General features: G+C 33.0%; 1 protein-coding gene across 6 annotated transcripts in view; it reads left to right on the top strand.

The window, feature by feature from the left end:
- Window positions 1-13728, top strand: part of LOC6034776 (synaptosomal-associated protein 25) — a 44203-nt gene extending 30475 nt beyond the window's left edge. For 2 of the 6 annotated variants that reach the window (XM_038248846.1, XM_038248845.1), the window contains exons 6-8: window positions 4305-4433; window positions 5376-5520; window positions 11250-13728. In XM_038248846.1, the coding sequence (XP_038104774.1) occupies window positions 4305-4433; window positions 5376-5520; window positions 11250-11315 (340 nt within the window). In that variant the 3' untranslated portion in view covers window positions 11316-13728. Of the gene's footprint in view, window positions 1-4304; window positions 4434-5375; window positions 5521-7946; window positions 8290-8434 lie in introns of those variants that run through there. The other 4 variants (XM_038248849.1, XM_038248847.1, XM_038248848.1 and 1 more) reach the window with 3 other exon arrangements.
- The last annotated feature ends 206 nt before the right edge of the window (window positions 13729-13934 follow it).

Genomic DNA, 13934 nt, shown 5'->3' with positions numbered 1-13934 from the left:
TAGAGGACATAAAATGCCCACTTTTCAGAAATTTTCAGGTTGTGCAAAAAATCTTTGAGCGAGTTATGAATTTTTTAATCAATACTGATTATTTCAAAAAAATCGAAATATTGGTCGCAAAAATTTTTCAACTTCATTTTTCGATGTAAAATCAAATTTGCAATCGAAAAGTACTTTAGTAAAATTTTGATAAAGTGCACCGTTTTCAAGTTAAATCCATTTTTAGGTGACTTTTTTGAAAATAGTCGCAGTTTTTCATTTTTTTAAATTAGTGCACATGTTTGCACACTTTTGGAAAAAATATTTTTGAAAAGCTGAGAAAATTCTCTATATTTTGCTTCTTCGGACTTTGTTGATACGACCTTTAGTTGCTGAGATATTGCAATGCAAAGGTTTAAAAACAGGAAAATTGATGTTTATAAGTCTCACCCAAACAACCCACCATTTTCTAATGTCGATATCTCAGCAACTAATGGTCCGATTTTCAATGTTAATATATGAAACATTTGTGAAATTTTCCGATCTTTTCGAAAAAAATATTTTCAAAAATTTCAAATCACGACTAACATTTCAAAAGGGCCAAACATTCAATATTACGCCCTTGTAAAATGTTAGTCTTGAATTGAAAATTTTGAAAATATTAAATTTTACAAATGTTTCATATATTAACATTGAAAATCGGACCATTAGTTGCTGAGATATCGACATTGAAAAATGGTGGGCTGTTTGGGTGAGACTTAAAAAACATCAATTTTCCTGTTTTTAAACCTTTGCATTGCAATATCTCAGCAACTAAAGATCGTATGAACAATGTCCAAAAAAGCAAAATATAGAGAATTTTCTCAGCTTTTCAAAAATATTTTTTCCAAAAGTGTGCAAACATGTGCACTAATTTAAAAAAATGAAAAACTGCGACTATTTTCAAAAAAGTCACGTAAATATGGATTTAACTTGAAAACGGTGCACTTTATCAAAATTTTACTAAAGTACTTTTCGATTGCAAATTTGATTTTACATCGAAAAAAGAAGTTGAAAAATTTTTGCGACCAATTTTGGATTTTTTGAAAAAATCAGTATTGATTAAAAAATTCATAACTCGTTCAAAGATTTTTTGCACAACCTGAAAATTTCTGAAAAGTTGGCATTTTATGTCCTCTTAAACATATCAAAAAATAAAAAAAATTAAAAATAGTGTTTTTTTGCAAATCAAGTTTTAGTAATAAAAGTTAAATAAAAAATCACCAAATTTTTTACCGTGTATCATTTTTTCCAGTGTAGTCCATATCCATACCTACAACTTTGCCGAAGACACCAAATCGATCAAAAAATTCCTTCAAAAGATACAGATTTTTGAATTTTCACATATCATTTTTGTATGGACAGCTGCCAAATTTGTATGGAAAATTATATGGACAAACTAATGATGCAAAATGGCTTCTTTGGGCATACCGAAGCTACCAAAAAAGTTTCAGTCGAATTAAAAAATACAAAAAAAATCGAATGACCGAAATCCTAGAGAACTGCTCAGCTGGCTCACATTATAAAAATCGATTCAATATGATCAATCTTTAAAAACATAAAGCAGGTTTTGGGGGTTTTGCTGAATGGCACTATTTTGCTACCGCCCATGACAAAGGCCCTACACAGAAAAAAAAATCATGGTAATATTACATCTGGGAAGGGGTACATCTTTTATGTCAGAAAAAAGGTGTAATTTAACCTCTGGAAATGTGTAATTTTACCACTTTTCTGGTGTAATGTCATTTTTTCAGTCTAAATTGAGGTAAAATTACATCATAAAAGAGGTAATATTCAACCTTCCAAAATTACAGCTTCCAAATTTACATTATTTTTTTCTGTGTAGTCATAGCCTCGGGAGTATTCTAAAACGGTTAGCAATACGTAAAAAAGGTGCATTCAGAATAACCCAATAAATATTCCTTACACAAAAATAGATAGATCAAGGTATTAGCTATATGAATAAATATTTGCGTTAAATTGTAAAAATAAAAATTAAATTAATCATCTCCCAGAACACCAGGTAGTAATTATTGAACAGCGCGCCTGTATGCTTCTAGCAGATGAAGTTGATGTAGGTAATCTCAAATACTAAAAATTCAATGTCTCGGGAACGGAACATATTCATTTCTGTCGATAAGTGATTCTTATGCAAAATTGGTCGGGGAATACGATGATGAGGTCAAATAAAAAGAATAAGTTGGGGTGTTTTGAGATACGGCCATTCAAAGTTTTCAATTGCACAATACAGGTAACAAAATAAATCAATCAAAATTTTGATCTTGGAATGGATTCTACGTCCAATTTCCTTCAAAATTGAGTCTAAGATCGACCCTCTAAGATTTGAGCTATCGCCGTTTGAAACTAGGAGGTTCGCTCAAAAATCGCCAAAAAGTCGATTTTTTGGGGAGGTACAAAAATGGAGGGGGTGGTCCGATTTGGATGAAATTCGGGATTCATGCATGTTTTGATAGTATCAACAGCCCTGCCAATTTTGAGCAGGATCGGAGAGGGTAATTTTCAAATTTGCACTTTTTCGCGCACAGTTGAGATGGAATGACCCTTATACAGAATTCCGAACAAAGCAGTTTGGTTGAGAATCTAATTCTAATCCGCTGCGTGAGCTTGTTTGTAGAGGAGAAGCAGACCGCAAACATCCTCTTCGCTGGTTGCACTCTTTTTCTGTATCTATCTGGTAGCGACTCTATGGAACTAACGTGTGAATGGCTGAACTGCAATGATGGTGAGATCGTATTCATTTGCAGTAGGACTGCAATTCCACGTCATTACATTGAGATTACTTTGCTTTGCAGCAATAACTGTTTTGGGTTAAGATTTAAAAAAAAAGTATCTACGTGGTTTATGAATGGTCCCTAAAATAAAAGTCGTTAATTCATTCTTGACTGGATGACTTTGGAAATAAAAAAGCTGCTTATACTAATAGATCTTCTTTTGGAGTGGAATTTTAGCAAAATTATATGTAATTTATCTTGCCTCAAATTGTTTAGACACTTTTTTCCGTTTTGAAAATGGGAGAGATCGTATTGTTTCTTTGTCGCGTAATAAAGAAAAAAAAATGAGTATTTGTAGATTCATGTTCAAGTATCGTATTTCGTATCAATACGGTTTTGCTAAGAAATTTGCTATAAAATAAAAAAAATGGAAAAGTTTTCCTTTTTTTCATAAAATTATTTTCGTTAGGTCCTTTTCGGTTCTGGACCCTGGTTAGGACAAAGTCGGCTTTTTTAATTACATTGTTCTTAAAGCTACACAGAAAAAAAAATCATGGTAATATTACATCTGGGAAGGGGTACATCTTTTATGTCAGAAAAAAGGTGTAATTTTACCTCTGGAAATGTGTAATTTTACCACTTTTCTTGTGTAATGTCACTTTTTCAGTCTAAATTGAGGTAAAATTACATCATAAAAGAGGTAATATTCAACCTTCCAAAATTACAGCTTCCAAATTTACATTATTTTTTTCTGTGTAAGAGTAATTACAGATGATCTTGTGAGTAAATGTTAGTGGGAGGGAAGCCGATTACCCGCGGCCTACTCGGGGTTAGTAGGGAAGGCATTGATGTTAAAAGACAAGTCGTGGGAGCGGAAGGGGGATTGTGTAGTGGTCTTGGTAGGCTCTGCTGGTCTTTGTTTTTGTCCTCAGCCGCAATTCGGTGTCCAGCTGCTGGGGCAAAAGTTTCCCTTAAACGAATTTCGTTGATTATTTCCGCAAAACGTGGAGAAAGACAATTAACCTTCTTCATGGTGCCCTTGTGACAGAATTTTTTATTCTTTCATAGCATCATGAATAATTTTTAAAAAACCTTCTTTTTATTATTATTTGCACTCGTTGTCAGGTCAGTATAGAACATAAAAAAAGCATAGCAAGTTATGTTTCAGTTTCACGTGTTTGTTGCATGGAACAACTCATCCCCAATATATGAAGAGTTTTGATTCATTTACCTTTAACCTTTTTTGGAAATGAAACTCACAATAATGTTTCTAGTGATTTTTACAAATTGTAATATTGTGGTATTTTTGTAAAACACATTCTGCTCACTAAATAAATCTATTTTTCCACAGCATACCAGGGTTTTTTGATGTGCGGCACTTGAGCATAAAATTATCACCGTCATCTCTCTTCAGTCAGAGGATCGAGATGCAGAGGAACATGTCGACTACACTGCATGCCAACACTACTAATTCAAAACTTTGGCGTTATGTTTCCCTTTGACTAATTCATTTTTTCTCTCTATTACACCACGTGTGGAACCACCTCACCTCAGGAGTTCGTCCTTCAAGGAAGACGATGGTACATGGAAAGGTAACGACGACGGTAAAGTTGTGAATAATCAGCCTCAAAGAGTTATGGACGACCGTAATGGACTAGGACCACAAGCGGGTTACATTGGAAGGTATTTCCTGTGTTTGTCGATTAATCAATGTGTAACACACACTAGCTATTGGAAGATTGGAAATCAAAATGTATACATTTAGGGCTTCCAAATTACTAACAAATTGAAAAAATCAACACTGAATTGTTGTCGATTGCACTGAATTATTTTTTAATTATTTAATTGTTTTTGTTTAGAGAAATTCATTAGCTTTAAAAATCTATTTCTTCAACTGTTTATGTGCCTTTTCGTTACAATTAAACAACAATTTAAATCCCATTACAAGAAGGTAGTACTTTTGGCTTGGTATTATTTTGTTAGGCTTCAGTAGTACTTGTTTTCCAAATATGAACCTTAAATAAGGCAACGTCCAAACTCACCGCCAATTTGTTTTTAATTTTGTTTTTCAAACAATTATTTATTACTAAAACAGTAGAAAATCCTAGAAAGTGCGGTGCTAATAATGATCCTTACAAAAGATGAAAAGAGGTACATAACTCAATTTCGATTGTTTGTACCCGATTTATCTTTCGTCACGGCACCATTCTTTCTTGAATATTATTTCTACTGCTTTGTTTAAAAACAAAAATTACTGCGTTTCTGAGCGGCGCATAATTTCCTCAAGCCACATAAACTATTATTATGTTTATAATTCACTGCAATACGATATAAATTCGGCTAACATACATACTTTCACAATGACAAGGTACGGTTCCTATTCTACTGTTTCGTTACGTAACTGTATAATATGGTGTTTTGAAGAAATTGCAACCATTGCATTGTAATTGCCTCAAAACATCATGAAATCAAACTTTATGAACGCCATGGGAGCTGCTTTGGTTTACTGTACTGTTTGTTGGTGAAATGCTACATGAAATGCTGCAAATTGTAGTGGATAAGCTTTTGGTAGATATCAAAATTAACAATCTATGTGATTTCATTCGATACCCCTTTCGTTCCAAGGATCACCAACGATGCACGTGAGGACGAAATGGAGGAAAACATGGGACAGGTCAACACGATGATCGGTAACTTGCGAAACATGGCCCTTGACATGGGATCTGAGCTCGAGAACCAGAACAGACAGATTGACAGAATCAACCGCAAGGTAAGGTCGGCTAGCGTAACGCTTCCTTTCAAATACGCACCAAGCGTGTTTGAATTTATCAATGTACATTATGGGTCACTTTGGTACACCTTTCTAAATCAATACATTATGTAGGCAAATCATTCGTGACAAAAGTTACCAGGTTTTCAAATTCAGAGTTGATAACAGTCCTGGTGGTTTCCTTGTTATGCTGATGTAACTAATGTTGATCAGATTATTTATCACCAGAAATCAAAAACCAATGCTTCGTTTCGATTAAACGTGATCATTTATTAACATGCTTGCACATTTATCATTTCATAATTGATCGTTTGTGTTATACTGTTATCATTTCCTTCCTTTCAATTGTATTTGGTTTGTTAAGTTCCTGGTTATGTAGCAGTAAATTTGTGCGCACCTTTCGTTGCTATTAGACTGTTGATTGATATATTAGTGAAAGTGTTTACTAAGGCTTGAACACATGCACTTGGAAGGATTCCGGATAGATGAGGTGTCGGCGTCATCAGTGAGATCACTGGAATTACACCGTGACGTCATTTGACAGCTCGTGTGCACTGTTTACATGGTCTTCGTCGATTGTCGACGAACTTCCCCGCAAAAAATCGACGATCGCATCGAACTGTGCTAAGTCCATGTAAACAGTGCACTCTTTTCTAACCTCCAAATCGAGTCGGCGTAAAACCTAATAACCTAGTACATAAAACTAGTACAAAAACAACAACCAGAATTCAAAAGTCTCACTGATGACGATGCATTTCAAAAGCAGAAATAGACGGTAACGTAAAATGCATTTTCTGAAACTCTCTATCATTTATGTTCGTTTCTTGAAAAGCGCAGCTAAGTACATGCTATTGATTATTTGCATTTCAAAAAGAAGTCTTTTGTCTCAGACGAACATGTGAAATTATGTCTAAATCCGCATCCAGTTTTCCTTCAAATATACAAAATTTTGAGCTACAAAGATAACTCAACTATAAATATAGGTTAAAGATTAAAATCCTATTAAAAGATAAATATTCAACAGAGATAGTTGATCAAAAGCTGAGTCAAAGATTTGTTTTTTTTTTTTTTGAAAATCATCTAATTGTCAATTTTTATGCTCAATATGCGTGTATTCCAAAATCTTAAAATAAATTCGAAAAATACACAAAAATCGAAAAAGTCATTCTAAAACAAAATAACTTTTGAAATATTTCCAGTGAAGTCTGATGCTTCTCTATCATTTTTTCTCTCTCTCTCACGATGAGAGAAGACTTCTGGAGTTTTTTTGAAAAGGTCCTATAAAACAAATGTTTAGTGTTTTGCTTTTTTGTTGTTTTTTAATATCCCTGACTCAATGCGGTTTCCCAAAAACACCCAAAAAGCAAAAACTGGAAACTTGGTTTATTGGATCTTTAAAAAAACTCCAGACTTGAGCTATGCCAAACTTTTTCAAAAATATGGTGAAAATCGGAGAGGTGATGTTCTTTTTAGAATCCCGAACGATGGCTGGAGAAGTTATTTTAACCCTTTTTATGAATGTTGTAAATGTTTTAATTCTGTCTGTGTCAAATTTACCAACGGAATGTCCAAACTTAGCTTTAAAAGTAGAATTAAGGGAATAGATTAAATATAGATCAGTCTGTGGATATTTTTTGTATCAAAGACGGTGTGACTAAATAAAATAAACATACATTTTGAAAAATATCAACACAAATGTGGTCCTTATTAGTAAATTACTCACTTACACTTACACAAAAATTTTGATATGGAGCATATGGTAAAATGTCCAAATTCACTCCGAATATTAAAAATTAAAAATGGAAAACTAGACGCAGATTCAATGGATAAAATATACTCAAGTAAATGTTCGATGAGTCCTGGACTCATCCGGACCATATTACACGGTCTCTATTCAAAATATATATGTTGGCGGGACAACAAAGTTCAAATCTCTGTAACGAGCTTAGGTTAACTGTTTAGTTAATGCATGCATTTGCAACCTATTATATTAAAACTATTCTTCACAGCGATTCTTTAATCAGAAAAAAGAGTCAATATCAACTTGATTCCACTTATAAGTTGCACTTTTACGACAAGTTAACAATAGTTACTTTTTTGTTGCAACAAGAGTAATTTCGAGCAGTTTTCTTCGTGAAATCGCAGATTTTTACAGCACCTTTGTCAACAGATATGTTTGAACAGCATACAGATTTTTTTTATGTTGTAGTATGCTTAGTGCAATTTAAATATCCTTAAGTAGATTGACAGTAGCTGCACTGTTTCTTTTTAGTCAGGCACCTTTAAACATTTCCCTTCTTTCCAAAACGATCACATTTATTACCTCAACAAGCTTATATTCTAATATATACTGACTGAATAATATGTTGATCGCTTCTTACTTATGCATGTGGTGATGGTTATTATACTCTTTTCCGACTATCCAGGGCGAATCAAACGAGGACAGGATAAAGGTGGCAAACGAAAAAGCACATTCGCTGCTCAAATAAGCAGGTTAACCTCCATAACCAAGTGTGTACATGTAAACGTAACTCAATTAACTATTACTATTATTGTTATTATTATTATCTATATTAATAAGTAGTGGCAATATTTTTGTTATTACAAATTCAGTTACCTTTTTTTGATTTTTTGTCTTTCATAAAGAATTATATAGCGTGTATGGCATAAAACAAATAATGTGGACTAAAGTAAGAAGTATAATCTTATTATTTACTGCAAATCAATAAAGAAGACTTGACCAACTAAGAAAGAGTGTCGAATGAATAATCTGATCATGGTTTTTATTTTGCATAGTATATTTAACCACTGATTTACGCAAACAAATTAACTTTCAAAACTTTTTCGCAACGCTCCACAAAAACAATGAAATTCCCCCTCACTTTACCAAATCGTGATCGTTCGTGCACAATAGGGTGAGTCCAACGAAACCAGGATAGCAGCCGCAAACGAAAGAGCACACACCCTACTGAAATAAGCTGATCCACGCACCCCGGGATAGAGATCAATATGATATTATGGCTAAGTTTGTATGTAAGAATGTGCAAGAAGTGCAAGAATGCGTATGAAGTGGTGAAAACTAAAAGGAAAATACTATACTTAAAATAGGCAAAGGCAGCAGCAGCAGCAGCATGATACTACTGTACTCTTCACCATTATATTCAAAATTTACTGTCGTCGATCGCGCACTCAAATCGCAGTGCAAACACAATTTGCAAAATATCTGTCAGCATGGTTTTCCCTAAACTTCAAGGTTTTGTTCTTGGAAAGGAAAACAAAGTGTAGCGAAAGAAGTCAAACAGAAAAGAGCATATAATGTTTTTTACTGAATGTAATGACGATAATGCGAAAATTTATTGTATTAAAATTATTGATCATTGTCACCTATTGAATTTTATGAGAATCTCAATATAACATCTATATAAATATGTATTGAAAAATAATCTTGTATAAACTACGGTAATCCGCTTGTTAAAAATATATATATACATACAATATTATATATTATGAAGTAACAAACAATTATTGAACCTTCAAATACGCAACAGTTAAATAAACATAAACATAGGATTTACAAATATTAAAACAACAAAATATTGCTTTGTTTAAAAATAAACTTATTTTTACTGATTGTTGGGAACGCATTTCGATTGTTCCGAAGCAATAAATTGTCGTGCTTTTGCTCTTTTCAATTTATACTTATATTTTGAAGTCAAAATAAGTGCCTAGCACTGTCATTTTTCGTTTATTTAAACAAAAACATCAACAAAGCCAGCGTTGTTTGGAGCGCATGCTTCCTTGAGTTTATTTAAAAGTGTTTGGTCATCGGTATAAAGATTTTCTGTTTTAAAAACATTTTTCAATGTTTCTTTTACATTTTGATAATTGTTCAACATGAATATGTAATCTTAAAAAAAAATCTGTTCGTTTAAACTGCTTGTTAAAAGAGTTTTTTTTTTAATTTTACTCGAATTGTTTGATTAAACAAAGAGTCAAACTACGACGATAGGCCGTCAACGTAGATGCTTCTTAACAATCACGCCAGAAAGTCCGACGAGCGCGATGAAATTGATGCAGTCAAAAAAAATTTAGGCCATTGGTCAAAAAATCTCCATAATGTTGGGACCAAAATCACCTGACCACAGAAGCAAAAAAAAACATGTTGATCCAGCCATCAGGCACACACATAGCCAGGTCAAATGTTCTTACTGATCAGTAAAGTTGTTTGAGAAAACTGATAGTGTAGCTAGAGAACTCCCGATCAATCGCCGGAGTGTGTGTGTGTGTCTGTGATGGCCGAGTAGTTGAATAATGGTATCGAATAACTCCCAACATTTGTTGACGAACAGAAACGAAAAATCGAACGAAATTTTACACGTTTTTATTTACAACTTGTTCGCGCCCGTGAACGTAAAGTGGTTAAAAATCAAAGCAATAAAGGTCCTTATTTTCTTAATGTGCACTGACTTCTTTAAAAATGCTCCTCGAGAAACAATTCTGAATTGACAAAAGTGCGATACGGCTTTAAATCCTTGGCACACATTTTGTTCATAGTATTTCACATTCAAGTGTGATTACTTTTCCAGGATACCTCATAATTCTGTTGCAGATCCGACGTTTTCTATATGTTTTCCCACCGACAAATTTTAGAAGGAAAGTAATTGTTACGATACAATGTTCAGAAAACATTTATTAATATAGATACGAACAAAACCAATAAGAAAAAAGAAAACATCCATATAAGTAGGACAATTTTAGATTCAAAAATCAGTGAAAAACACCTTTCCAAGTAAAGAAAATCAAACTCACATACGAAAAAAGTAATGCTTCAGCTCCGTAGCTCAACAAGACATTTTCCTCCTTCGGTCCGGTTGATCTTGTACAGATGGCCTATGATGCGTAGAAGTGCACTCGAATAGTTGCAAAACTCAAAGTGCTTCAATGGCAAAATTAACTAACTACATAAAAAAACAAAAAAATCAAATCTACAATACTGTACTGCATATTACGGTCCTCAGTAGCTATAGAAATAAATCTATGATACACAAAAAGAAAACACAAAAACACACAACGCAGAAGAATACAACTCGAATTGATCGGACTATCTGACAAGATAGCTTTATTGTGAGTAACAATAAAACAAAAAGCAAGGTGCAGCAGATCGAGGTTGCGAAAACGGAATCTTTTCAGAAGTTTAATCGGAACCAACCACTAAGCAAGGGAAATCCACCATCTTGTTACTCGATTTGATTTAGAAAAGAAAATTTAAATTAACTAGCTGAAATTTGATGTAACAGTTAATTCAAAAATAGAAAGAGGGATAGATTTTGTTGCCGTTTTAACATTCTTCATTTGAATCATGTTTGTCTAACAAAAAATAACAAGGATGTCGTCCCATACTAACCAGTTCTCATTTGTGTTTGTTTTAACTGTTTTTAAATAATGGTTTCAGGTTTCAAGTTAATAAATAAAAAGTCGATTGAAGAAAACTCTAATTATGTACTACTTGATGTTTTTTTTTTAAGTTTTGTAATTATACGCAAACAGCAACCTAAACAATTGCTGAAGTTAAAAATGATAACCACCACATTCCAAAACTTTAAAGTCCAATAAATTTACCGTAACAGATATGAAGATGTTGGTGCTATTTTTGTATAGGTTACGTTATGATTTATTTTAGTTTCTGTTATTTTTACCTCTTTATTTTATTATTTTCATTTCATTTTAAGGGAGACGACAACACGACTAGGCTCCAAGAAGCTAGTAAAAGGACCGATCAACTGTTACGAAGCTAATGCAACAGGTTTGGTTTTATTTTCCTTCATTCAGTATAAATGGGAACGTTAACGATGTAAACAATCTGTTGCCAGCGCCAAGACTATTCTAGATATTCTTGATTTTTAACTACAAAATTATTCGAAGTGGTTATTTCGATTTCCGTATTTGAATAAAATAGTTTGTGAAAAGTTATTTATGTTTTTTTATCATTTGAAAATTTGTATGTTTTTTTAAATAATTTAAACCTACTGCAAAACAACTAAAACCATATCATATTCGAAGCAGAGTTGTATAATCTACGAGAGCGCATTACCGGTATACCAAACATGATGCGAGTGGTTCTGTAAGTGTCCTGTTACTTCCTAAAATTCCTGTTTGTAGGTCACCATAAGGTCAACAAGAAGCAAAGGTATTGATTCAAATTCAATTCCAGTTTTCGTTAGAGATTAATTCCCGTTAAACGGCACTTTGCTAGCAATAATGAACATAATAACAATTGTGATATACAAACATAAACTTACAAGAACTATTATAATATGAGCCAAAACAAAGACGCGAAGTTGAAATTTAATATGGACGCAGCCTTGAAACAAAAAAGCAACATAGAAAAAGAATTGGCATCTGTGAGAAATGCCTTGTTTAATCGTCTGAGCACTAGTTTAAAACCAAAATGACGTTTTTACGATTATTTCAAAACGCTTTGTTACACCCATTTTAGCAACAGCATATTGAAAATCCTAACGCATTATAGATAAACGAAGTTGAGATGTTAGTAGCGGATGTCTAAAGGAGATCATGTTATTGACTTCCCTCCATATTATCAATCAAACTAGCAAACTTAAACATTAGACACATTCAAAGTTGCTATTCAAATGTTGGGAAACCCAGTGGAGAATAGCACGTTGTACTATAAACGGTACATTTTATTTGTATTACTCAGTTTTTTTTTTTGTTTAAAGATAATATTATCTGCATCATTTTTATCATTTCAGAAACAATCGAAACGATTGTATAAATTTGTACTCATTTATTGTTTTACAACGTCGTATTTATCAAAATTAATCCGACTGGGTACAAGCAATAAATTGGAAAGTTTGTTCAAATTTTAATGAAATTGGTCCCACCAAACTGTTCTGACACAAAGTTTTACTGATAATAACATGGTTTTATTCAATGTGAAAAATTGCAACGAAACGTATGTTTGGAATAATATGCTTATGCACAATTATGGATGCTTTAAACATTTAATATCATTTGCTATTACATTTCGTCGGATAGGATAGATAGAATAAGATTTATTACATGCCCAAGATGGTTTTGTTTTCCAAACATAGGTACTGGGATTTCAGTATGAGATGTGTATGTCTTTTGGTCTGAATAATTGCAAGCTTTTAACCTGCTGATTGGACACAAATTAAAAGTTGAAACTCTGTGTCAAATCTAAATACAAAAAAAAATGCAACCTTTTGTTGTTGGCCCTAATTGAGTACATTAGCATCTGTTAAGCGTGTTTGGGCTACAAAATACAACCAGCAATAGAATAATATCTTAGGCTGAATCTACAAAAAATGCAAAATTAAACCAAACAAAAATTAGAACAAGCCGTTGAAAGGGCAGTATCCAGCAGATCTAGCAAGACAGATATTTATCGCTTTAAAAAATCAATTCAACTCTCGTTGTCTTTTAAACTCTATGTGTGTTATAGTGAACCAAACGCAACTATCGATCAAGTGATCAAGATAATGAAAGAAACTCAAACATCCTAAGCTTGACCTGTCTAGCACATTTATTCATCACACTAACAACAAACAAAGATCCTAAGTTAATCCCCCTGAAAGTATTGTGATTTTCCTGAAAACAATGTGTTGCGAGTAGAGAAATCATAATTTCAATGCTGGCCAATTTGAAACAAAACAAAATAGTCAGGAATCGAAAATAAAAAAAAAACTCGGTACACACTTTTTCCGGAAGTTCTCACACCAGTAGGAAAAACAATCTCAATACTGATGCTGTATCGCGAACATCACCACTTCATAGGAAAACTTCTTCAGTATAGGGCAAAAGCTATAAAAGAAGCCATGTTGAGTAAAGCAGATCAGGTAATCGAATGTACAGATATTATTCAATCAACGAGACAAGCTTAAAATATGAAAACGAGATCTCGCCCAACGCGAGCTTATTTTTGAGGTTTGTTTTGTACAGAAATGAGTTTTTGATAGTTCCATTATTGTTTGCTCTATTGATAAATTGTTAACATTTTGTTTTCAATTTGGTTTTTTTATTTACAAAATTGAAAAAGAAAAGAGGAAAATTTTAGATTGAAATTGAAGTGCATCAAATACTAGTAGATTAGTTTTATCATTACTCTGGTTAATATTTTTCAAATGTATTAATGATAAAGTAACATAAATAAAATATCAAAAAAAAGTATTCACGTTTTCTCAGTTACCGTCATCAGGGGTGACATTGGGTCTGGGGGATGAGATTGGGTCATAGAAATTTCAGCATTTTTGTATGACCCAATCTCACCCCCAGACCCAATGTCACCCCTGATGACGGTATCTAAAGTATATCACAGTCCCTTTTCTGTTATTTCAACACACCAGAAGTTTGTTTCAATAACTTTTGGTTGGTCC

The sequence above is a fragment of the Culex quinquefasciatus genome, chromosome 1, assembly GCF_015732765.1.
Source record: "Culex quinquefasciatus strain JHB chromosome 1, VPISU_Cqui_1.0_pri_paternal, whole genome shotgun sequence".
NCBI lineage: Eukaryota > Metazoa > Arthropoda > Insecta > Diptera > Culicidae > Culex > Culex quinquefasciatus.
The sequence above is the reverse complement of the archived record's forward strand: the minus strand, read 5'-3'. Positions and strand labels throughout refer to the sequence as shown.